Raw genomic sequence first — 24,572 nt, forward strand, 5'->3', positions numbered from 1 at the left:
ATTAAAGACAATGGGAAACACACACACACACACACACATACACACACACACACACACACAGACACACACACACGTTTTAAATTTTTGAGATGACTGACACTAGATTCTAATCAGAAATACTCCCTGGATAATGAGACAGAAGGAACAGCTGTTTAGCACTTAGGAAGAACTTAAGGCCAACCTAGGACTTAAATTTTTAAACTACTGCAACAGGGAAATCTCCATATGATTGAATAAGGTTAAGATAAAAATATTGTCTTTTAAATATAGGAAAATCTATTCACAGTAGGGTAATATGTACCAGTTGCAGGGCAAGGTGATTCCCCCTCTCCCTTCTTAATTCTGTTACCAGGGTTCACCTCCCATCCTAAACCTTCCCACCCAGCTCTCCAGTGTCAGATTCAAAACCTCCAATGAATTAAATTCATGGAGAATAGATTGTTCTCATTAATTCTCATGAATTTTCTGATTAGATTAGATTTTCAAAATGAAGTTTGAGGGAAATTCTTCTAAAATGTGATGATTTATATTCCTTTTTCTGAATTTATTTTATAGTTAATGCTATTGAGACTCCAGCAGAACAGGCTCATTCTCCTTAACACCAATTTGTGTATGTGTGTTTTTTCTTCTCAAAATCTTAGAGCTTCTTATTTTCAAGAAAAAGAAAAGGTTTCTCCCAAGGATGTTCCATGATTTATCCTAGAGTAACTAGGTAAAGGGTTTAAGTATAAATACTAGAACCGTTACTGAGTTGGAAATTTACAAAAGTCAAAGAAAGAAGATTTTTTTTTTTTAGTTTTATTTATTTTCAGAGGGAGACAGCACAAGCAAGGGAGAGGAGCAGAAGGAGAGAGAGAGAAAATCCCAAGCAGGCTCCACAGTCAGCATGGAGCCTGACATGGGGCTCGATCCTATGACCCTGGGATCATGACCTGAGTTGAATCAAGAGCCAGACACTGAGCCACCCAAGCACCCCAAAAGATGTAATGTTTTTAATTGTATCAACTGCAAGTCAATCCTGGTATTACCATATTTAATTAAGTTGATTTTCTTTTTCTTTGTGAGACTATTTATCAAATGCCAACGTCAATGAGTTTCACTACCCCAGAAGAAAGCATTTTGTGATACTGCTTGCCATAAAATTGAAAACACTGATTTGTTGTCAGACTGATATTATGGAAGTTTAAGTATAATATTTAATCTTCTGAATACTGCTGGACATCAAAAATGTGTGACTATGAACATGTAGAAAGACATGAGCACTAATTTTGCTTGACTACTTTGGTGAAAAAGGAGGGACACAATTCTTGTCTTTGGGAATGGGAAGTTATTTGAAATTAACACCATCAAAGGTGTTTTAAATTGGTTTATTTCAGCAGAAAGGATGTAGGGATCTCCTGTATGCTGTTTGAAAATCAAAGTTGAAACTGGATAAAAATGCCATTTAACTGAGGCTTTCGGTAACTTTTTAGTATCATAGGTCAAAATTTTTGACTTCTCAAATCTGAGAGGAAAAAGAACTTACTATATTTTCTGCTCTTTGCAAGGTGGTATTTGATACCAAACAATACTTTTTAAAATAAAGAAGTTATCTCTTTGTCGATAAAAGAAAAAGCCTGAAGTGTGGGAGAACATGTGAACCAAAGGATATAATTTAGGAGAGAAATAGAGGGAATTTTAAGGCAACTTTAAGCTTGTATTTTAGGAGTTTATCAATATCTTACAACATCTACGTAGGTGACATGATCTCCCTTTTGAATAAGAATTTTAAAAAAGGTTCAGTGACAAGTGTAGAGATGCCCCAACTCAAGGAGAAAAATGGGAAGGTTGAGGTCACTTGGGGTTTTTCCTAGCCTGCCTTTTTGGCCACCAGGTAGCAGGAACAATGCTCCAGAAATTCTTTCTTGAATTTTCTAATGAGTCATTGTTAATTATGAGATTGAGCCTAGCGGCAGCTCAGAAAACAAGAGCTGTTCATTATACAGTTTTGCACTGAAGTCCATGAAGTGTGCTGCATGCCCTAAAGAAAACTTGTGGAGACTCCTTGCTTGTCTTAGAAATTAGAAAACCTACTCCAAGTATTGTCTAAGAAAAGAGAAAGTGTGAAGATGTCCAGGTACAGCTTTCTGGCTGGGTCATCTTGAGCAACTCACTTAACTGAATAGCTCTTATTCGCTTTTTACTGATGGGGAAACAAAGAGCCTGCCCTGCCGTCTCAAAGAATAGCCCTTTGGACAGCAATGTGTTCTTATATTGAAGTACTCTTTGAACTGTAGATGTGTGTTTAACAATGATGTGCTGGAAACATCTTTGACACCTGGGTAATGAACCAGTATGCTGACCCTATTTTATAGGGTCTTGGCAGGAATGGGGTAATTGAGGAGAGTTTAATAAGTAGCTGTTGACAAAACCTTGGCCAAGTTAAGAGAGACCATCACAGGATAACAAAGAACCTCAAGCCTAGCAGCAGAAGAGCGATCATTACCCCTAGACCCAAGAGAACAAGGGATTGGGGCATCTATTGGATACTAGAGTTTTGTTCTAGTAATACCTGAAAAGACTAACCATAGAGTGGGCCAAACATGTGACTGGGATATTTGGGGAGTCTGGAACTTCACCCTGCTACATCCTCCCAATCTCCTTGGGTAATGTGTGTTGGTTGAATCTAATGCAGAGTCAGAAAGTAAGGAAGTTCGTTGAAGCAATCCATAAAGGTCGCTGTCCCATGCCAAGAATAGGTAGGAAATGCTGGAAAGTGGATCTGGAGGGGCAATTGGAGAATGTTCAGCACTCTAACCACCATCCAAAGAGGCATTTAAATAAATTTGGGTTGGGAAGGAAAACGGGGAAAGAGAGTAGCATAGTTGGATAACTAGTGTGTGTGAAGAACTTTACATGAATTATCTCACATAATCTTAGTATAACCACAATGGAAGGCTGATTTATTATCACCATTTGACAGGGCAAGATACTGAATCCTGATGAGTTTAATAATTTGTTCATGGTAATAAAAGTAGTTAAGTGTGAGAATAACATAAGAAACCAAACTTGCTTGACTTCAATATGAAGGAGCATCTGTAAAGGGACTCCAGCTTCTCAGTAGATATGCCTATAAGGTAGTGTGAGGCTGCTTGCTTTTATAGAGGAAGGCGTAAACATAGGTGGAGACCCATGGAGCTCTTTTTGTCCCATTTAAGCAAGGCTCTCATCATGATGCTTCACATATATTTTGATATAACTCATACAGATTAGCCCGGGTATGCTATTTTTAACTGAGCCTCAATATTATTTTAATTCTGAATGTCTGAGAGATATCACAGTCTTTTTTTTTTTTTATTTACACTCTCATGATGTATTTTAAAAAATGATGAGAATAATACATACCAAACTTCTCTGACTCTGAGGAAATTATCAAAATTATTCCACTGAAGTAACCTGAAAGGACTCTTGCATAGACTTCAACCTATCCACTTCTTTGGGGGAAAAAAAATTATGTCTTCCTTGGGTAATTATATCAGTTACCTCCGATTATTAGATGTTATATATTAAATTCCAAAGTCCAAAGGATGGCTTTAATTTATGATGAACTTAGAATGTGATGGTACCTAAACTTGACACACACTTGTGTAAATATCATGGGAGTAAAACAATTTTCTAATGCTTCCTACTGGAATTGGGCCCATAATGAAGGTATTCTGAGTTATGAAATATATATCCATTGCAGAATAGCCATATTGGCATCCCATCATGCTAATGATGAGGCTTTATTTGTTGTTGTTGTCTTAGCTCACGAGTTATATTTTGATATGATCAAATCCTGAAATAAGCCATTATATTGAAAAATATTATGTTACTGTCAATATTTCCAAATAAGCACGGTTAACCAATTAGTGCTCCCTGAATGGGAGTCTTGAATATAAAAGTGGTTTCAAGGTGTAATAAAGTACATCAGAACTCACAGCTGTTCTTAGAGCCTGCACACTGTCTGGGTGGGATAGATTTCCCTGGGTACTCTTGTGCCTCGCCTGCTATTCGAATAATTCAGGGACTTGAACTCTTTGTAAATCTTTTACAGACAGATGATTTAATTAGATCATAAGAGTTAAAACAACCAAACCAAAAAAACCCCAAAAAACAAAAACAAAACAAAACAAAACAAAAAAAAAAAAAACCCACAGGATTACAACTTTGGAAATGGCCAGATAGTGGCCCATCTTCCATTTGAACCAAACGTGTAGGATATCCCTGGGGTTAGAAATGCAGGGGAAATTCTCTTTAATCCAGAAAGTTTTATATTACTTGGGCCAGAGACATAACTCACACTTATTCAACAAGAATGTTTTGGGCTAGTCACAATAATTTTTATTATGGGCTTTTACCAATATGGTGTGTGGGGGTGTATTTTTTGACACAGAATTAAATAAAACTGCAGAACACAGAAAAAATATAGTGTCACCACTGTAAGGGATCTCATTGTTCTTTGAAATGGGAAAAACTGGAAATAACTGGAATATCCACTGATAGTATGTTCATAAATGAACAATCATGCAGTTAAAAGAAGTAATGAGTTGGACCTCTAGATGCTAGTGAGCAAACAAAAGAGATCTCAAAGATATCTATTCTGTGATAAAAGAAAGTCCCAAAACAGTGCCTGTATCATGACCACATTTGTGGTTAAATGTTTATATGCATATACACATTTGTATGAATATACATTATAATGGCTTTGAAATTATACACATCAAAATGTTAGCAATATTTATCTATAAAAAGAGGTATGAGAGTAAGGAGAGGGCTAAATAAAGATTTTCAAAATAACTTCAGAAGCATCTACCCAAATTTTGTATCTTTAACAAGAATATTAAATTACTGGTGAAACACATAAAGAAGCAGATGGATGAAACCCTGAAATATATCAGAAAGGAAAAAGCTAACATTTTAGCACTGACGATGTTCTGTTATTTTGTATGATCTTATGTTTTACCTCCTTTCTCTTTTCTCTGTTTTTAATTTTTTTCTAAATTTTGTATTACTTTTACAATGGAAAAAATGTAGCTAACTAATTAAAATATAAATGTTGAATAGTACCTTTGGATTTAGACATTCGCCTACATTAATTCTGATTGGTGTTTTATTCATCTGAGTTGATTCTAATAATGCATTTATTTCTTTCATCTCTCTGATGTATTTGTGAGCTTCAGAATAATTTATCTTTGACCTCAGAGCCTTCAAGCTATTTATGTATTTACTCCTCTTGTAGGGGAACTGGAGTCTGTGGTAAATTGTAAGATTCTTTCACTTCCAGGGTTTTCCTGGGTAGATGAGGCCATGTTTTGATTGATACTTTAATTTGGTAGGCAACAGTATGCATTCAGTTTACTTTCTAATGTATATTTTTGCAAGTTCTCTTTTTTATATACTATAAAATGTATTTTTGCAAGTTAGCCACTAATGTCTGTGACTGAAATCTTTCAGTGTTGGCATCACTGATGCACACCAGTTAAAAGGCAAAAGAAAACAGAAGATTATCTGAGTGGGGAATTGATGTAGGCGTGTGTGTGTGTGTGTGTGTGTGTGTGTGTGTGTGTGTGTGTGAGAGACAGAGAGAGAGAGAGAGAGAGAGAGAGAGATAGAGAGAAATGCACACATTCATTTTGAATGAGCTGTCTTCCTGAAAGTCATTTTCCCATTTTTCCCCCTCAGCAATTATAAAAACTGCCCTTCCCAACATGGACAGAGAAGCCAAGGAGGAATACCTGGTTGTTATTCAAGCCAAAGATATGGGTGGACACTCTGGTGGCCTGTCTGGGACCACAACACTTACAGTGACCCTTACCGACGTAAATGACAATCCTCCGAAATTTGCCCAAAGTAAGTTTGTTCCCTACACTGGGTGAATATCTAATTACAATGTTTTCGTATTAATTTATTTTCTAATTTTTAGCAATATCCAAAAACCTGACAGCAATCATTGAATGTTTATTATATGCAAGGTATGCCAATGTGTGTGTGTCTGTGTGTATACACACACATATACACATACACACAAACATAGATATGAAACAACCAACTCTCCTGTCATTTTGGTAATAAATATATTCTCATTTTACAGATTTTAAAGAAGTTGAGAAAATTTCCAAATATTTAGGGTATAGTAAATAGTGTAGCTAAGAGTTAGAACCAGTCAGTTACAGAACATCTGACTGCAAGAATTGTGCTTAGTTCTCCATTCCCTGGTACCTCCCCTTGTGAACTTGAGAGAGTAATTACAATGCACCTCAGATAGTGCTCTATCAATAGTCCCACTTTGTTGTATAAGAGGAACCACATCTGTAGTGCCTTAGGAGGGGAAAGCAGATACGCTGTGTATGGTATACTGGCCGCAAAAATAAACACTCTTTCCTGTGACTTCCTGTGGCTCCTTCAGCCATTAGTGATCACTGATCCTACTCATCCTTACTAAAGCCAGGCTCTGCCTCAGAAGCATCTCAACAAAATTCGAGGCAGCCACCATCCATGAATCAGGGAGACAATCATTGTTTTCCAATTTTATGTACGCTCACAGAACCGTTTCTTTTTTTTTCTTTTGTTTTTAAATTTTTAATTTATTTTGAGAGACAGAGATTGAGCATGAGCAGGGGAAGGGCAGAGAGAGGGGAAGAGAGGGAATCCCAAGCAGGCTCCATGCTGCCCGATGCAATGTGGGGCTGGGTGTCATGAAGCCGTGAGTTCATGACCTGAGCCAAAATCAAGAGTCGGATGCTTAAGCAACTGAATCACCCAGGTGCTCCACAGAACCATTTTCTTGTGAGCACTTATCCAAATACTCTGACAAACTGCATTGTGAAGACCTTTTGATGTGGAGACTCTTGAGTTGAGACATGAGTGATGACTAGGAATTAGCTGGAACAAGATGAAACTAGGGAAGTGGGGGTGTGGTCATGGCAATGGGAGGAAGAGGATATCCCAAAGTCCTGTGAAAGAAGGGTATATGGCCCTAGGTGAGAATTAAAAGAATCTTATAATAGGGGCCCCACGATAGCTCAGTTGGTTGAGCATCTGACTCTTGATTTTTGTTCAAGTCATTATCTCATGGTTCATGAGATTGAGCTCTGTGAAGGGGTCTATATTAATAGTGAAGAGCCTGCTTGGGATTCTCTCTCTCCCTCTCTCTCTGCCCCTCCCCACTGTCTTTCACAGTAAATAAATAACCTTACAAAAATCCTACTACAGTTGGAACACAGAGTCTAAAGAGTTAGGTTAGGCAAGAGTTAGCCATACTTGGATTTGGAGGCCATTCTGAGTATCGTGATCTTTATTCTAAGATCTCTGGGAAGCCATTAAAAGGTTTTACATTATAGGTAAAGTAATAGAATTGGAATCCAGGGAAATAAGAGAAAATGAAATCTGGCCTCCTTCCAATGTGTTCTCCACACTGCAGCCACTTGAAGGGTGTGCATAAGCATTCATGTGAAAAGTGATGGCAGAGCTAGCAAGCCAGGGTGGTCTCTGTGGAACTGGAGAAAGGTGTATAGGTGTGACAGATACTTAAGAGGTAATGATAACAAAACTTTAAGGATATGTTGTATTCTCAGTTGAAGAAGTGAGTTTTCACATTTTTGCAATGAGGGATTACATGCATGCTGGTGCTGTTTGCTATGGTAGGGAATACCATAGGAGAACCTGTTGTGGTTTTTTTTAGGAGAATTTTTTAAAGTTTATTTATTTATTTTTTAAAAGAGAGAGAGAACGTGAGCAAGCATGAGCAGGGGAGGGGCAGAGACAGAAGGAGAGAGAGAGAGAATCCCAAGCAGGCTCCGCACTGTCAGCCTCTAGAGCCTGATGTGGAGGTCAATCTCACAAACTGTGAGATCATGACCTGAACCACAACCAGGAGTTGGATGCTCAATCAGCTGAGCCAACCAGGTGCCACTGAACAGAGAGAAGAGCAGGGAGAGGGATGAAGAGGGAGGTAGGGGGAGAGGGAGAGAGACGGATGGGGGGGGGGTGTTGAAAATGATACATTTAAGGTATTTTTGAGAATTTACCTGCAGAAAAAAAATCAAAGGTAAAAAGAACAGAAAGGATGAATTTTCATTAGGAATTTCAGCATTTTCACTTCTGGCTATGCATAAATCTGATAACAATGCAACCCTTTTTAACCAAATTATTGAAATGGAGAATACCATCTCTCCTATCCTTTCCCCAGCTCTCTTCTTTCCTTTTCAGTTGCCATTATAGTTAAGGATCTAATATGCAACTCTTCTTTCTCAGAAAATGATTGTTTCAATTCAGCAGTGGCAGGTGAGTTTCAAAAGTGTTCCCTTTCTTAGCAGTAATAACTATTAACTATGATCACACTAATAGAGATGAGTGAGCAGAATAGGAATGGATAAATGTTCCATTTGCTTGGCTTCCCAAAGCTCCCTGATGTAGGACTAGCAGCAAGGTGAAGCCCCTTGCTGGCTTATTGCCTTAACAAGCATACCTAGAGGGATCATCTCAAACCTTAACTGGAATATAAAGTTTGAAGGAAATGGAATCATTACACTAATTATGAGAGAATTGGGAGACTTGTATTGGATGTGTGGATTTTCAGTGCCTACCTTATGGCAAAACTATTTGGAAAACATTTTTGTTCCCCAGTCCCATTATTTCATGATTCAAGGAGACATTTTTATTTCATCATTAAATAAAAGTGTGCTAGTGCTAGAAGAAAACCTTACCCATCATAGGAAATAATCTTGTTAGATTGGGTAGAATGAGCCTAGTTTATCCAAGGGACTCAGTGATTGAGTTCCAACTAGAATTGGGTAATGTTCTCTAGATTTAATTTTTCCTTTTGTTTTATAGCTCATCGAATATTTATTTATTCCCTTGTTTTGGTTCCAGCGGGACTAAAACTTCCTGATTGCCTTGACTTTGGGTTCCCCACAAACAGGCATTGAGACAGGAATTTGATTAGAAGTAGTTTATCTTGGAGATGATCCCAAGAAACGCCAGTGGGGAAGTGAGGATGTGTGCGAGAGAAGGATAGAGAGCCGATAATGTGCATTATGAAGCCGGCTACGACTGTGGGGGAACTGCAGCTTTATCCCATCGGGGAAACTCTGCAACACTGTAAATAGACAAAAGAAAAGAAATAGCTCAAGGTTACCCTACCAGAAAGGGGAGGAGCCTGGGAGTCTATATCCTAAGTTGTGTGAGTCTTTGAGGGCTGCTTCTGAGAGGGCATTAATTTTCTGGTAGTTAAAGCCTGACAGGCAGTGGGCAAAATGGGTTCTGAAGGCCAGAAAAAAAGCCTCAGGCAAGAAATGCGGGAGTTGGCAGATGTGGCGCCGGTGTGTACTGAAGTGGTAATGGCCAGGGGTTATGGTCTCTTCCCTCTACCAATGAAATGAGTGACACCAATACAACAACTAAAGTGATTTGAGTAAAAATGGGACTGCTACCACTAATCAGACACGTTTTACTGGCCCCACAGGAGAATGAACATACACTATGATTGTATTTTGCCTAGAGAGTCTTGGAAGTAGGATTTGTGGTCTTCAGAGCAATGAGGACTTTAGTAACAGGAGGACTGTTTCATGTGTCTGAACAGCTTGCTGCAGGGCACAGCAGAAGTTTAGTAATTGGATGTTATCAAAAATGGTCTACAGGTCTGTAAATATAAAGGTAACTTCAAAAGTGACTTTCAGTGTGTTACACATTACATCTTTCTGTGCTGAAATTAGCGTAATATTTTATGTTGGGCAACAATGAATATCCCCATGGGCAGCCGGTGTGATTATACAGCAAATTGGAAAGAACATTCACATAGACTCCCTCATATCCCGATGTAAATTTGCTCCAAATATATGCTTGGTAAACATACAGTTGAATAAGTTTTATATCTCAGAAGAGTCTCGAAGAGGGATCACTTCTTCTTCTGGGAACTCTTTGACTCATTTAAAAGATTGTACATTTCGCAGCAAAATGGATATTTTTCTCTTTTCCATCACTGTCCTGTTAATATCTGTAGGTGTGCTCAGAACAAAGAAAGTACCCAATAAATATTTGCTGAATAGGTCAGTAAATGAATGGAAGTTGTGCAGTGCTCAGTGTCTTGTTTTGTTTTGTTTTTTCCTAAGGTCTGTATCACTTCTCAGTACCAGAAGATGTGGTTCTTGGCACTGCGATAGGAAGGGTAAAGGCCAACGATCAAGATATTGGTGAAAATGCACAGTCATCCTATGACATCATTGATGGAGATGGAACAGCGCTCTTTGAAATCACTTCTGATGCCCAGGCCCAGGATGGTATTATAAGGCTAAGAAAGGTAAGCTAAGGAAGATTTTGTTCGTCTTCCAAAGACGTCTTTGAAACTTGAGTTTTGAAGTTGACAGGGGTTGAGCGGACTTCCTGACATAATCTTAGGATGGGTAGAGGTTTAGCTTCTTCAGCTGTGAAAAAGCAGAGTCCTTTTTGCACCTCATAAACTTGGCCCCAGTTTCCCTTTCAGCTAACTGGGGGGCAACCAGTTACCATGGTGGTGTTGGTAGCATCCCATCTCACCCATTATTTCCCCTCATCTGTGTCTCAGTGTTCTTCCCTAAGCCAAAGGAATTGGCTCACTTCCTTTGAAGAGCACCCTCGTCACAAAGGGAAGTCAACACTCAAAAGGTCACCCTCAAGCAATGAAGGACATAGATTGGCAGACAGTTCTTATTCATTGAAGACATTATTCTGAGGCATATTGTCTATGGTTCTTAAGAGGATTCCCAGTAGGAAAAAGATTCAGGTGCCCAGAGAGGTGGCAAGTTCAGTGGCCTTTAATCCTTCCCTGTAGAAATCTCCCCATTTCCACACTCCTGCTTCCTGGAATATCTGCACAAAATATATTGAAGATTCCCAAGTTTTTATTGCAGGCTCTACTTTCAGAGAAACTCAAGGACAGACAGAACAGTCAGCCTGAGTTGTTCTGGTCAGCCCTAGCACTAGAAGGGCAGGGCCAACCCTCCTACCATTGGTTACTCCAAACCATGCATCAAAGGTCCAAGCATTATGGTAAACGAAGCTCCTCTTGGCCTTGCTTCCGGGTGTGGGGCTACCACGAGAGAAAGAAACATCTAGATGAGTAGTACAGATAATGTATGGCTATTGTATCTGCATTTGCCAGCAGCCATTTCTTTTGTGATAGATGTGAAAAATTCTGTACAGTAGCTTCTGAATTTATTTATCATCATGACACCTACATTCATAAAAAATATGTAGAATGCATTTCATTATCTTATGGGCATGGACCTTTGCAAGGGAAAATATCCTTTTATCCTCATCATGAGTATTTTTTTCAATACTGTTTTTCAAATCTTTTTCACAAAACAGTACAAATTAATTTTAATTAGATGAGTGTGTTCATGAATAAGAATATAAATGGCAGAGCACACTGTTGGGAGCCTGTCTTGATCAGCATTATATTCATGTGACTCCAAGCTTACTATCTAATTCTCTCCATCATGTTACACAAGAACGTGATTCCAACGGCCATGCTCTAAAAACCCCCCTTGGAGAGATAGTAAGATTATGAACCTGGAGTTTCCTGGACATACTTTTTCTACAAAATCAATGAATTTTTTTAAATTAATTTCAAGCGAAAAAAAAAAGGCTGCATTTATTTTAACTCTGTTCGGAACAACACTAGCTTTCTACCTGGCTTGAGTTTAGGTTAAGAGTTGGAAAGTATTTAAAAACTCATGTTTAAAATAGAATACAGTATAATTATGCTTGAGTCAATTATTGAATAACCCAGAGCCACATTTTCTTTAGCTAATGATTCCTAATGTCATTTTTATTGTTATTATTAACTGCCATCCTTTGCTACCATAAGGTGCTTTTATAAACTGAAGCAGTTAGCCGTGTGTTATAGTTTTATTCACTGTTATTCATAAACGTGGAACTATATACTACATGTTTTGACACTGAGAAACCCATGTATTTTCATGTAGAGAGCAATATGTAGGGAGTCATATTTCTACAATTCGTGGGTCTCCTGTTTGATAAGATCCTAAGGACACTAGGGATGTGTTTGGATACATTGTCATTATGTTGAACTAAGAAATAAACAGAACATAATCTGCTACACTTAACAGTGTTTGTGAGGAATCTGAAATTGCAAAATAGTTACAGTAGGGGTGATTGGCAAATTTTTGCAAATGCTGATGTTGAATCGTCTATTCGTGGCTACGTGTGCCTAGGAATTTCAGAATAGACAGGGAAGTGACTATATGCCTTGTTTACTAGAAAATATTTCCCCCAAAAGCCGAGTCCCATTAGAACTGAATTCAAGTAGAAAGATCAACCCCAATTTTGAAATAAAGATACATCTTTAAGCTTATACAGGAGTTCTGAAAGAGTTCCCTAATGCCAGTTTGTCTTCTGATTTATTTTTTTAAAAATCTGCATTGCAGATTGTGAAGAATTGCACCTCACACCTAAATTGTCTCTCTGAACTTTGACAGACGTTTATTCATGAAATCTGAAATATTACAAGTTGACAAGAATTGCAATGTAAGGAATCTGACACAGATTGGCTTCTGAGTATTTAGGGGAACTAAATATTTTACCTAACTCTCTTCACCTAGGTCATTAGCTGAAGTCGTAGGGGCTTTTAAGGAATGAGATATTAATATGTCAGAAGTATTGTTAGTAATGGAGCAGTGAGGTAATTTCAAATTGCTTTTAAGTGGTTGGTGGAGGCACAGCCAGACCTAGTTATCTATATATATACTGCTCTCGCCCTTCCTTCTTCTAAATATAAACCCTGATAAATATGTATCTGCATACATATTTCTTTATATGCCCACCTGCTTCAGAGCCCAGAACTTATAATAGAGACCTTCTAAGAATACCCTAAAAAATAATAAACCTCATTTTAGCCACATGATCAGTAGAGCAGCGGTGATTTTAGAAGCGAAATCAGAAAACACTCTTTGTTGGGATTAGTGCTAAATTATGCTTTATAATGTCTCCTTGGACTAAACAATGATTATTTCTAGTTCTTTACATTTCACACACTGTTGCAGAAATGATAAAATATTCTTCCCAGATAGAGATTGTGTTCGATGCTGCCTTATCTCCTACCAGCAGAGGCCCGATTAACTGGCTGATTGGTATTCAGGTCGTGCCACCACTAGTAAAATTTTATTATGACTCTGAAGTGAAATTTTGATGGCACAATTCATGACTGTGAATATTTTGTGAATTCCAAGTGAAATGAGCAAAACAAAACAAAACAATAGGAGATTAGATTCACTGAGCTTGTATAATAAACAGATATCAATAAATGCCTGTAAAATTTACAGGTTGAATCTGAGGGAATGGAGAGTGATCCCATTAAGGCTCGCAAATGGGCTTAAATGCACATAACTATCATCCATCAGCATTATACTCATTTGTTCTTGCTGCTGTGGTCATTAGCGGGAAACATTCATCTTTGTCATTTCTTAACAGCCTCTGGACTTTGAGACCAAAAAATCCTATACACTGAAGGTAGAGGCAGCCAATGTCCATATTGACCCACGTTTCAGCGGCAGGGGGCCCTTTAAAGACACGGCGACAGTCAAAATTGTTGTTGAGGATGCTGACGAGCCTCCTGTCTTCTCTTCACCTACTTACCTCCTCGAAGTTCATGAAAATGCTGCTCTAAACTCCGTGATTGGGCAAGTGACTGCTCGTGACCCTGATATCACCTCTAGTCCTATAAGGTATTCCTTTTATAATTTTTTTTAATGTTTATTTTTGAGACAAAGAGAGAAAGGGTGTGAGCTGGGGAGGGACAGAGAGAGAGAGAGGGAGACACAGAATCCAAAGCAGGATCCAGCATCTGAGCTGTCAGCACAGAGCCTGATGCAGGGCTCGGACTCACAAGGGGTGAGATCATGACCTGAGCGGAAGTCGGATGCTTAACCGACTGAGCCACCCAGGCGCCCCAGGTATTTCCTTTTTAAAAGGCATAGGGGCTACATCAAAGGACAAGCACATCAGTACAGAATGCAATTAGGTGTACATTCTTTGTGGCTGCCTTTGGTAATTAGCTCACGTGGCTGAGGGATTTTGGTCAGCACAATGTCTGCATGTGTGTGTGCTCGTACGTGCCCAGGCACACATGTTCACACACACCTACTAAGACCTACATGCAATACCCAGAGCCAGGAATATCAAGATGAATGAAGCCATTGCAGCTTTCAGAGAACTCAGTGAAAATACAAAATTGCATTTTTTTTTCTAGTATTGGGCAAGTATTGCTGGTTTGTCTTCTTTCTCTTCTGACAGTTACAGTGAACTATATATATAAGAACTTGAGAGACATGAGACCACTGCCTCATTCAGTTCATTAAGAGGCCCTTATCTCATCTGTGTCATTAGTGTTTGGCTTTCAAATTATCTTCTTATCACTTCATGGGCATTTCTGATAGGTCAGCATATCTGGATCGGCCCCTTTTAGACAAAATCTTTCTTTGCCATTAAACAAAAAAATCTTTTGTTTATATTTTCCCTGCTCAGAATTTTTTCCCAAGATGAAACAATTCGTTTGTTTTTTAATGTTTATTTATTTTTGGAAGAGAGAGCGAGAGCGAGAGGGAGAGAGAGAGATAGAGACAGACAGAGAGACCATGAGTGAGGGAGGAGCAGAGAGAAAGGGAGACACAGAATTGGAAGTAGGCTCCAGGCTCTATGCTGTCAGCACAGAGCCCGACGTGGGACTCGAACCTACAAACCATGAGATCATGACCTGAGCTGAAGAGTTTAACCAACGGAGCCACCCAGGTGCCCCAAGATGAAACAATTCTTTATTAGAGTTTTTCTGCTTTTTTTAGAAATGAGGCTCAATTCCATTTTTTTTGTTATTGTTGTTGAGCTGTGTACATCTTTTCTCTTTTGCCATTCATCTACATGACACTACAGGTGCTGAAGCTACATAACATGAACACTGAAAATCTATAACATGTAAACTGCCTAATGATGTGCTTGAGTATAGATTTCAAATATTGTCTTAGAAAGCTTGTTGGAAGAGAGAGAGAGAAAGAGAGGGGGAGGGAGAGACAAGCAGGGAGAGAGGGAGAGGTGGGGAGAGGGAGGAATACAGTCTTAAAGAATTGTCCTTTTAATCTGGGAGTTAGAGGTCAGTTCATCCCATCTCATTGAATGGATATATTTTCAACTAGTTTAATCACAGAAACTCTGGATAAGTGAGCTTTCTGCAAGTTTTATCTATTCACTTTTTTTTTATGTATTAAATTTCCATTACTCACAAGGGCACTGAAACTGTGAGGCTACAAGTGAAACTCACAGAATAGTCGGTGCCCCAAATAGTTTGGGCAAAAAATAATTCTTTTCAGATCCAGAAAAGCTGGTTTTAATACAAGCCACTTCAAAACTCAGGATAATGAAGAGGGTTTCCCAAAAGGATACAAAAAAAAAGAAAATTCCCTCAAAAGAGCCCAATCTCTGAGAAGATAAAATCCCACCTGGGGATTTGAAAAATGGTCAGGTGTCCATTCTCAGTTCTGAAGAAGTTCAACAAGCTATAGCCATACAGGATGTCCATAGTTGCCTAAGAGAATTGTATCTCTCAAAGGGCCAAGTGTTGAAAACAAGGGAAAAATGTATCCCGAGAAATAAATGTGCATGGTCATTCATTTTCTGACTACATATTGAAGTTGTGAAATGGCTCTGTATTGCGATGGCAATATATAAATACAGGCCATATTTGTTAAATATTCTGTCCTGTTTCATGTTTTTACTACTTTTCCTCCGAAAGAACACAGAAAGGAGCAGTTTCCTCTTGCCTCACATCTCCAAGCATGACACAGAATGAAGGGAGAATTGAATGATGGGGCCAGTTTTAACCCTTGATTTTACATGATCTCTAAGCTTTTTAGCAAGGAGCATACAAGGGCTCAGGAGTATGCCACGTCAGGGGCCCTTACAGACAAGGCGGTTTCAGATATTGGGGCAATCACATATAAACCCCAAACATGGAATCCATAGTGGCAGTGGGAACACACTTCCAATGCAGAGATAGGCTCTTAATCGGCTAGGAGAAGGTCTGAAGAACTGTTCATGCCACAGTGACCGGAACCTCAAATTGGCAGAACTGATTAAAAATCCATGTTCATGGTTGCCCACATAGTTTTGCACATTCTGTTATCTATCCGTATGCTGATGCAAACGTGGAGATTTACTGATACCAACTCCTGGTTCCCAGGGAATCAAATGATGATTATCACTGTAGTTAACTGTTAACTGTTATTGCTGTTGTTATTTTTATTATTACCACTGCTTTGAAAGGCAGGTGTAGAGGAAGCTTGAAGCTGGTTAGCAACAACTGTCTGGTTTAGAAGTGTTTTGTTTTCAGGCAAGCTAACATGTTACCTGGAGAGATGGACAGATAAGATACCACCTGATGACACTGACATCTGTGCCTCTGATAGATTTCAGGCAAGCGCTTATTCCTTGGCATCTATGGTCCCACCCAAAGAAGGGGAGAATACTGTTTCAAAGCATTTTACAACAGGGCTTTGATGAGTGATTCAGAAGGCAAGCCCCCCTCAGTGTGCATGGAGGTGGATTGGATGCATGGGATGGGAACGTAAGAATCATCAACTGCATTTTTCAGCACTTCTGCTTTTCTGTACTTGTTCCCCTCCCCCCCCCCCCCGCCCATTTCATTGCGTTATGGAGAGCAGCTCTCCTCTCTCTTTGCACAATTGGTTAATTTGAGTAGAAAATTAAATTTTCTGACTAGCCAGAGCAATGCATGGTTCCTTCTGAGTCTAGCAGACAGATTTAGACCCATTTAACCTTTTTAAACAGAACTAGAGGACATGGATATTCAGGGAATTACTGAGTGACAAATAGCTATGCATTATTGTCTCTTTAGAACTGTTGTATTTTATATGCTGACAAGAAGGTACCCATCTTTTAGAGGAATGTTTACTTTGACATGCAGTAAGAAAGAGGCCTTTTTATGGCATTTGCTGTGTTTAAAAACTCAGTTGTTTATTGGTTGGTCAACTTCCCCTAAGACTCAACTTCTTTCTAGAGCACATCATCAAGTTGGAAATATCATGTATTTTAAAATTCTTATACCTAAATCTGTACTTTTTTTTAATTTATTTTTTTAATTTAAATCCAAATTAGTTAACATATAGTTTAATAATGATTTCAGGAATAGAATTTAGTGTTTCATCGCTTACATATAACACCCAGTGCTCATCCCAGCAAGTGCCCTCCTTAATGCCCATTGCCCATTTAGCCCATCCCCTGACCCAACACCCTACCAACAACCCTCAAATTCTCTGTATTTAAGAGTCTCTGTGGTTTGTCTCCCTCTATATTTTTATCTTATTTTTGTTTCCCTTCGTCTGTCTTCATCTGTTGTGTTTTTTAACTTCCACATATGAATGCAATCATGATATTTGTGTTTCTCTCACTGACTTATTTTTCTTAGCATAATATACTCTAGTTCCATCCACATTGTTGCAAATGGCAATATTCTTGATCTTTGATCTTTGAGTACAATTCCATTCAATGTATATACCACATCTTCTTTATCCATTAATCAGTCTATTTGGGCTCTTTCCATACTTTGGCTATTGTCAACAGTGCTGCTATAAACATTGGGGTGCATGTGCCCCTTCAAATCAGCATTTTTTTTTATTCTTTGGATAAATACCTAGTAGTGCAGTTGCTGGGTCATAGAGTAGTTCTAGTTTTAATTTTTTTTAGAGTTTATTTTTAAGAGAGACAGAACATGAGCAGAGGAGGGGCAGAGGGAGAGAAGGAGACACAGAATCTGAAGCAGGCTCCAGGCTCTGAGCTGTCAGCACAGAGCCTGACATGGGGCTCGAACTCGGGAACGGCCAGATCATGGCCAAGGCCAAAGTCAGATGCTTAACCAACTGAGCCACACAGGTGCCCCACTAGTTTTAATTTTTGAGGAACATCCATACTGTTTTCCAGAGTGGCTGCACCAGTACCTAAACCTGTGTCTGTAACTACATTCGTATCTGTATCTTTCTCTATGCCCTTTCAGGGGAAAGTAGACAGTGGCATGGAGGGTCTTACCTTGTCCCTGCCAGGAACATTAATTAAATACTTGCTATTCTTTTCAATACTAAATGTCTCTGAGTAATATTGAATGAAGTCGGGTAAATTATTTATATTTAAAAAGGTGATACATTTTGAGCTTACATTTTGAGCAATCCTATCATTGCTACTTCCTCCAGCAGCTGGTCTCTGGAATTCTCTTAGACTCAGTTTCCTCACATGTATTTTGGGTTAATATCATGTTCCTCACAGGGTAACTGAAATAATTAAGTTATTAAATTTAAAAAAATATAGTAGCTACTAGCATTGCCAGTTAATAAAGCCACCATCAATTTCATGTCCTAAACACAAATTAAAAATCCAGTATTTGCGCTCTTGGGTGGCTCAGTCGGTTAAGTGTCTGACTTCAGCTCATGTCATGGTCTCATGGTTAGTGAGTTGGAGACCCTCACTGGGGTCTGCACTAACACACAGAGCTTGCTTCAGATCCTCTGTCTCCCTTTCTGTCTTCCCCTGTCCCCCATGTGTGCCTGCTCTCTCTCTCTCTCAAGAATAAACATTTTTTTTTAACTCTGGTACTTATGTAAGCAGAGTTTCCTCTACAAATGGTTGCTTCCCTGTGCAGAATTACCTGTTTTTCCTTTAACAGTTAGCTGCTAAATAGTCTAACCTCAGTTAGTGTAAAACGCCCCTGCTACTGCAGTGAGTATTGTTACTGGTGAGTGCTTAATATGTGACAAGGATGTGCTAAGTATACTCATTTCATTCCCTAACACCTCTGTGATAGAACATATATTCTCATTATCGCAAACTGATGAGGAAACTGCAGATAAAAAGCCTCAATTGCTGAGTATCACACAAATACTGTAGTGGAACCATGAAGCATACCTGGGTTTTCCTGACAACACAGTGCCTATCCTCTGTCCCTCTGCCTCACTCTATCCCTGAGATCTCTGTGACTTCACCCATGTCTCTGCCTGCTGGAACAGCCAAGCAGGACAAATTTTAATTGAAATAATAAACTGTGCATTCTCTAAATGGCCTCATTCCATTCAGGATGCATACCAACAAGGAAGGAAGATAGACCAGGTCTGTGGCATTAATCAGAGCATGGGTGAATGCTCTTTGCTCCTCAGCCCTACCCCTTTGTATGAGTTTTGTTACTGTTGGCTGTAAACACAATCGTGATGATGGAGGTAAAAGAAGAAATGATGTTCTAACAATAACATAATGAAACATGGTGTAAGTTACTATTATGTACCAATTCACTTTAATTCTCACAAAAGTTGCTATAAAGTCATCGGTGTGATTCTAGTTTTATGGAGAAGGAAGCTGAGTCTCTGAAAAAGTTCCCTGTGTGTGTGTTAGGGATTGCAGGGCCAGGATTTAAACCTAAATTTATTCTTACCATTGACTACTATGTCTGTGCATGCTTCTGGCATCTTTCATGAGGAGTAGGCTGATGACATCTCATATTTACTGAGTCCATACTTAGTGACAGACACTCTGAAATGCTGTTATGTGCAGTAAACTGTTTATGTAAGGTAAAAATTCTTAGCACCGGGTAGGTGTGAAATTCTAAGTCAGTGCCTTCATGTAAACCCTCTATGGTTCATTTTTCCCTTTAAATAAATTTATGAGAAGTGTGTATTTGATGTTACCACTGTGTTGAGATGACATGTGTCTGGGGTTGTTAGTAGTTGCTTCCTGTTTCTTTCAGAGCCTTCACCTTGGGTAAGACTACATGAACTGCTTAAATTAGAAGTAGGGATAATGGCCATTCAGCAGGCAGAGTAGACGGACACCTGATCATGGTAGGCACAGTGCTCTGTTGTCACAAGTCCTCTCCTGAAAGTAAGTGCCCACTCAACACCAGAGATTACATTTTTAGTTCCTACTTGTACTTGGGCATTTTTATAATTCACTGTCGTTATCCAGCTTGCTGTTAATGAGCTCTTTTCCTGAAAACACTCCTTACAATCCTGATGCCCAGTGATGCAAAAGTGGAAATATTTCATTCAGTAGAGAACCTGGCATTAATTTGGAGAGTAGACTGTGTACTGATTGACTCCTCAGTCTTGCAATAACTTCCATTTTAGGGAAGGACCTATTTTTTGTTTGTTTGTTTTTATTTATTATTATTACTATTATTTTTTTGGTGATAAGAACACTTTACATGATTTCTGTCTTTTAACAGATTTTTAAGTGCACAATACAGTATTGTTAACTGTAAGTACAGTATTGTAGAGCTTATCTCCAGAATTTATTCATCCTATGTAACTGAAAGTTTATATCCATTAATTAGAGGCTCCCCGTTTCCCCCTTCCGCCAGCCCCTGGCAACCACCATTTGATGCTTCTATGAATTTGACTATTTCGGATTGTCTCCCATAAGTGGAATCATGCGGTACTTAATGTTTCTGTCATTAGCTTATTTCACTTAGCATAATGGCCTCCATGTTCACCTATGACATGGCATATTACACAGTTTCCTTTCTTGTTTTCAATGTTTATTTATTCTTGAGAGAGACAGAGAGAGGGAGTGAGAGAGTGCTCGAGGGAGGAGGGGCAGAGACAGAGAGGCAGACACAGAATCCGAAGCAGGCTCCAGGCTCTGAGCGGTCAGCACAGAGCCCGATGTGGGGCTTGAACCCACGAATGGTGAGATGATGACCCGAGCCAAAGTCGGATGCCCAACCGACTGAGCCACCCAGGCACCCCCACACAATTTCCTTTTTTAAGTCTGAATATTACTCCGTTCTATCAACATACCATGTTTTCTTTATTCATTCATCTGTTGATGGTCATTTAGGTTGTTTCTATATCTTGGTTATTATAAAGAGTGCTACAGTGAACATAGGATACTAATATCTTTTAAGATCCTGGTTTCAATTGTTTTGGACAAATGCCCAGAAGTGAGATTGCTGGATCATATGGTAATTCTATTTAAATTATTTTTTAAAACTCCCATACTGTTTTCCATAGAAGCTGCACTTCTTTGCATTCTAACCACCTGTGTGCAAGGATCTAGTGCAAGGACCGAGTTTTCTTAAAATAATTAAAATTTGGCCATTTCATTCCTGCACACTCTTAGCCAGATAAAAGCTTGATTGTGTCCCAAATCAAAAATACCAACCCTTCCAAATCATTGTTCCATAACAAATCTCACTGTACTTGCTAATTCAACTAATACTACTTAATTCATCTATTAAGTCATATTTTCATTTAGTCAGATAGTCATTTATCCATTCAGTCACACTCAGACTATATATACATTTTCGTATACATATACGTACGTGTATATATATGTGTCATATATAGAATTTATTTATTTTACTAGGGGATTTCTGTAAAGACAGAGCCCCTGCCCCATGGACCTTATTCTGTAGTAGGGAGGCTGGCTAAATAGCCATGAAAAACCCAACTTTCACATTTATCTAATTAGATACATGTTTTCTAAAAATGATGAATAAGGGTGGATTCTGGAATGTTAGGGTCACATGAAGGAAGAAGTGTCCTCATTTCATAATGGATTTGAATAGAAACAGCCATATACATCCAATGATGCTAAAGTGGAAATATCTCACACTGTAGAAAACCCTATATTAATTTGAATGTTTTTTTTTCTTTTATCCTCTCTCTCTCTCTCTGTAAAGAAATGCTTTGGGTAAAAAAGGAATCCTTTTTTCTCCTTAGAGGAGTAATAAATAATATGTGATGCAGAGACCTTAGAATCCTGGGACCAGCAGCACCAGATAATATTATTTATTAAAGCAGTTAGAGCAACCAGTGGAGCAATTAGAGGCAAAAAGCTGAAAACTTGTAGATGGAATTTTTGATACTCAAAATGCATGCGAGAAAATGTTAAAATGGTTTCTTTAGGCATAATAACAAAAGCTAGAATGAAATTAAGCAGTGAGAAAGAAACAGTTGGAGTTCACCGAAATATAATAACTGATTCATAACTAAGGGGTTTATTTCATTATAAGTGGCTCTAAATAGCATCTTCACTTGCAGTTGGCTCAAAATTGCATCTTCCTATAAATTTTCCATATAGAGGCTGCAAACCAGTGTTTAGCAAAACATGTTTTATAATAGAAAAGTACCTGTATGCCTGTTAAACTTGAAAAATAGACATACACTGCCTTTCTCTGACAACAGCATCTCCCTAACTGTGCCCTAAGGGACACTATCGGGATCAAAGACATTGTGGCCACACTGATTTGAACTCAAGTTCCTTTGCACTAGGATTCCACAGGTATGTTAATTAGCCAAAGCGCATTGCACTTTTTAAGAAGGAGAAAATGTAAGCAGCACACATTCAGTCTTTGAACTTTGTGTAGTTTTGCAGAATATCCAGAGCATATGATGGAAGACAGGACCCTGAAGCTCCTATACTGGTCTGTGCTCTAGATTCTAATGCACTGAGCATTGCGAGTTTCACGATACTTATCCTTCTGGGTGTAACAGGTGTAACAGGTGTATGAGTCTCCCTCCTCCCAAGAGCTGCCCTTTTTTTTTTCTTTAGGACCTACTTAAAGGAGGACTCATGACTTTTAGCGAATACTTTTACTCTATTACCGTAGGCCTGCAGTCAATAAACTATAACCTGTGTGCTAAATCTGGTCTACCACCTTTTTTTGAAGTTTTATTAGAACACAACCACCCTTATTCTTTTATGCCCTAAGACTGCAGAGTTGAGTAGCTGTGACAGAGATAGTATGGCCAGCAGAGCCTAAAATACTTACTTTACAGAAATTTTTTTTTTTTTCCAAACCCTACCCTGGACTGATAGCAGTTTGGATTTTCATCAGTAATTTGAACAGTTGGCTCCTGTATAATTCTGGGATCTTACTCTGTCTCAGAAAGTCCCTAAAGATAAAATATATATATATATATATATATGTATATATATATATATATATATACATATATATATATACACACACACATGTATATATATATACATGTATATATATATACATGTAAAAATTATATATATATATACATACATACATATATATATATACATATACATGTATATATATATATATATATATATATATATATATATATATATAATTTTTTTAAACCTGTAGCAGCCAAAGAAATTCTTTATGTTAGACTATGTGATAGGAGTTGACTTTGTCCATTTTTGTCTGAGAGCCCTCGGGACATTGGTTCTCATGGGATCCATGGCAGTGTATTCTCATGTTGACTCTGCCAGAAATGACTAGTTTTGTTTAGTGTAGCTTTGGAGCCGATCCCCATAACTACCATACAAGCTGTGAAAGGGCATCCTGAGAAATGGTGTGATGCTTACCTGCTTGGAGCGGGGAATTTACTTGTTTTTTGCATGAGTTTATTAAAAAAATAGATTTTTTTCCTCCATTCTCCAGACCTCAGTAGTAAGTATAATATAGGGTTTTTAGAAGTGTGACTGGTGACTGCCTTAGCCAAACACTGGTGTCTTCATTTCAGTGTCTTCGTAAATTATCTGATTTCAGCAGTATTTTTCTGTCTAAAAGCATGAGATCCCCTAAAAAGAGAAATTAACTTGAATAGACTTGCTACTGTAGTGTGCTAACAGACTCTAACATGTATTCTCCAATATGAGACTAGATAGTCACCAAGTGATACTGGAAATAATCTGTGGATCTTTATTCGTGACTATTTAGCATATTAGTATAGTGCCCTTCACATGTATCTCATTCACACTTCATTACCTTAACTCTATGAGTGACATGTATCCTATTTCCATTAAACAACTTGTTGCAAGTTGTTTTCCCTGGGAGTAGATGCATTGGAAGTACAAGATGTTTATTAGGGATCAGCACCTGTGAATGGAAGGAGACAAAAGCAGGATAAGCAGGGGAGAAATCGAATGGCATTGCAGTCCTGGCAAAAGACCCAATCCAGTGGGTCTTTCTGGGATGAGTGTTAACCATCAGAGAAATGCATCATCCCTCTGCTTGTGTCATCTCCAGATGAACTCTGGAGTGTAGGTTCTCTGCAAAGGATCCAGATTCTAAGGAGTGGATAGCTGAAGGGTGTCTACTGACCTCTCCCCACACAGCCCAGGCTTGCTTCCTCGAAGGGATATCTGCACAGCATATCTTCATGTCAGCCGTGGATAAGAGCACTAAACATCTTTATTCATGAAGTAATTTGACTAAATTCATACTGCTAGCCATGTAGCTCCCAAATCCATGTTGCCACCACACTACAGTGTCTTCCTTTAGGCAAATGTGTATTTGTTCTGCATTTTGAGATGCAAACACCAAAGTGCCAGATTGGTTAGCTGAAATGTTATCGGTGTAGTATGGCAATAGTTATCCAAAACTATGAAGCTGCATGTATTTATAAAATATTTTATAAAATGTGAGTGATCTAAGTGGTAAAAATAGCTTAAGAATCTAGAGACAGGACAAAAAAATTGGAAAATGCTGATCTTGGGTTTAAAAAGTTTGTGTTTTTTTGTTT

General features: G+C 38.5%; 1 protein-coding gene across 4 annotated transcripts in view; it reads left to right on the forward strand.

Moving 5' to 3' along the window:
- Positions 1-24,572, forward strand: part of CDH8 (cadherin 8) — a 363,670-nt gene that overhangs the window by 186,925 nt on the left and 152,173 nt on the right. For all 4 annotated transcript variants that reach the window (XM_053211373.1, XM_053211374.1, XM_053211375.1 and 1 more), the window contains 3 exons: positions 5,704-5,871; positions 10,131-10,318; positions 13,489-13,742. In XM_053211373.1, coding sequence (XP_053067348.1) covers positions 5,704-5,871; positions 10,131-10,318; positions 13,489-13,742 — 610 coding nt within the window. The remainder of the gene's footprint in view (positions 1-5,703; positions 5,872-10,130; positions 10,319-13,488; positions 13,743-24,572) is intronic.

This window comes from Acinonyx jubatus, chromosome E2, assembly GCF_027475565.1.
Source record: "Acinonyx jubatus isolate Ajub_Pintada_27869175 chromosome E2, VMU_Ajub_asm_v1.0, whole genome shotgun sequence".
Taxonomy (NCBI): Eukaryota; Metazoa; Chordata; class Mammalia; order Carnivora; family Felidae; genus Acinonyx; species Acinonyx jubatus.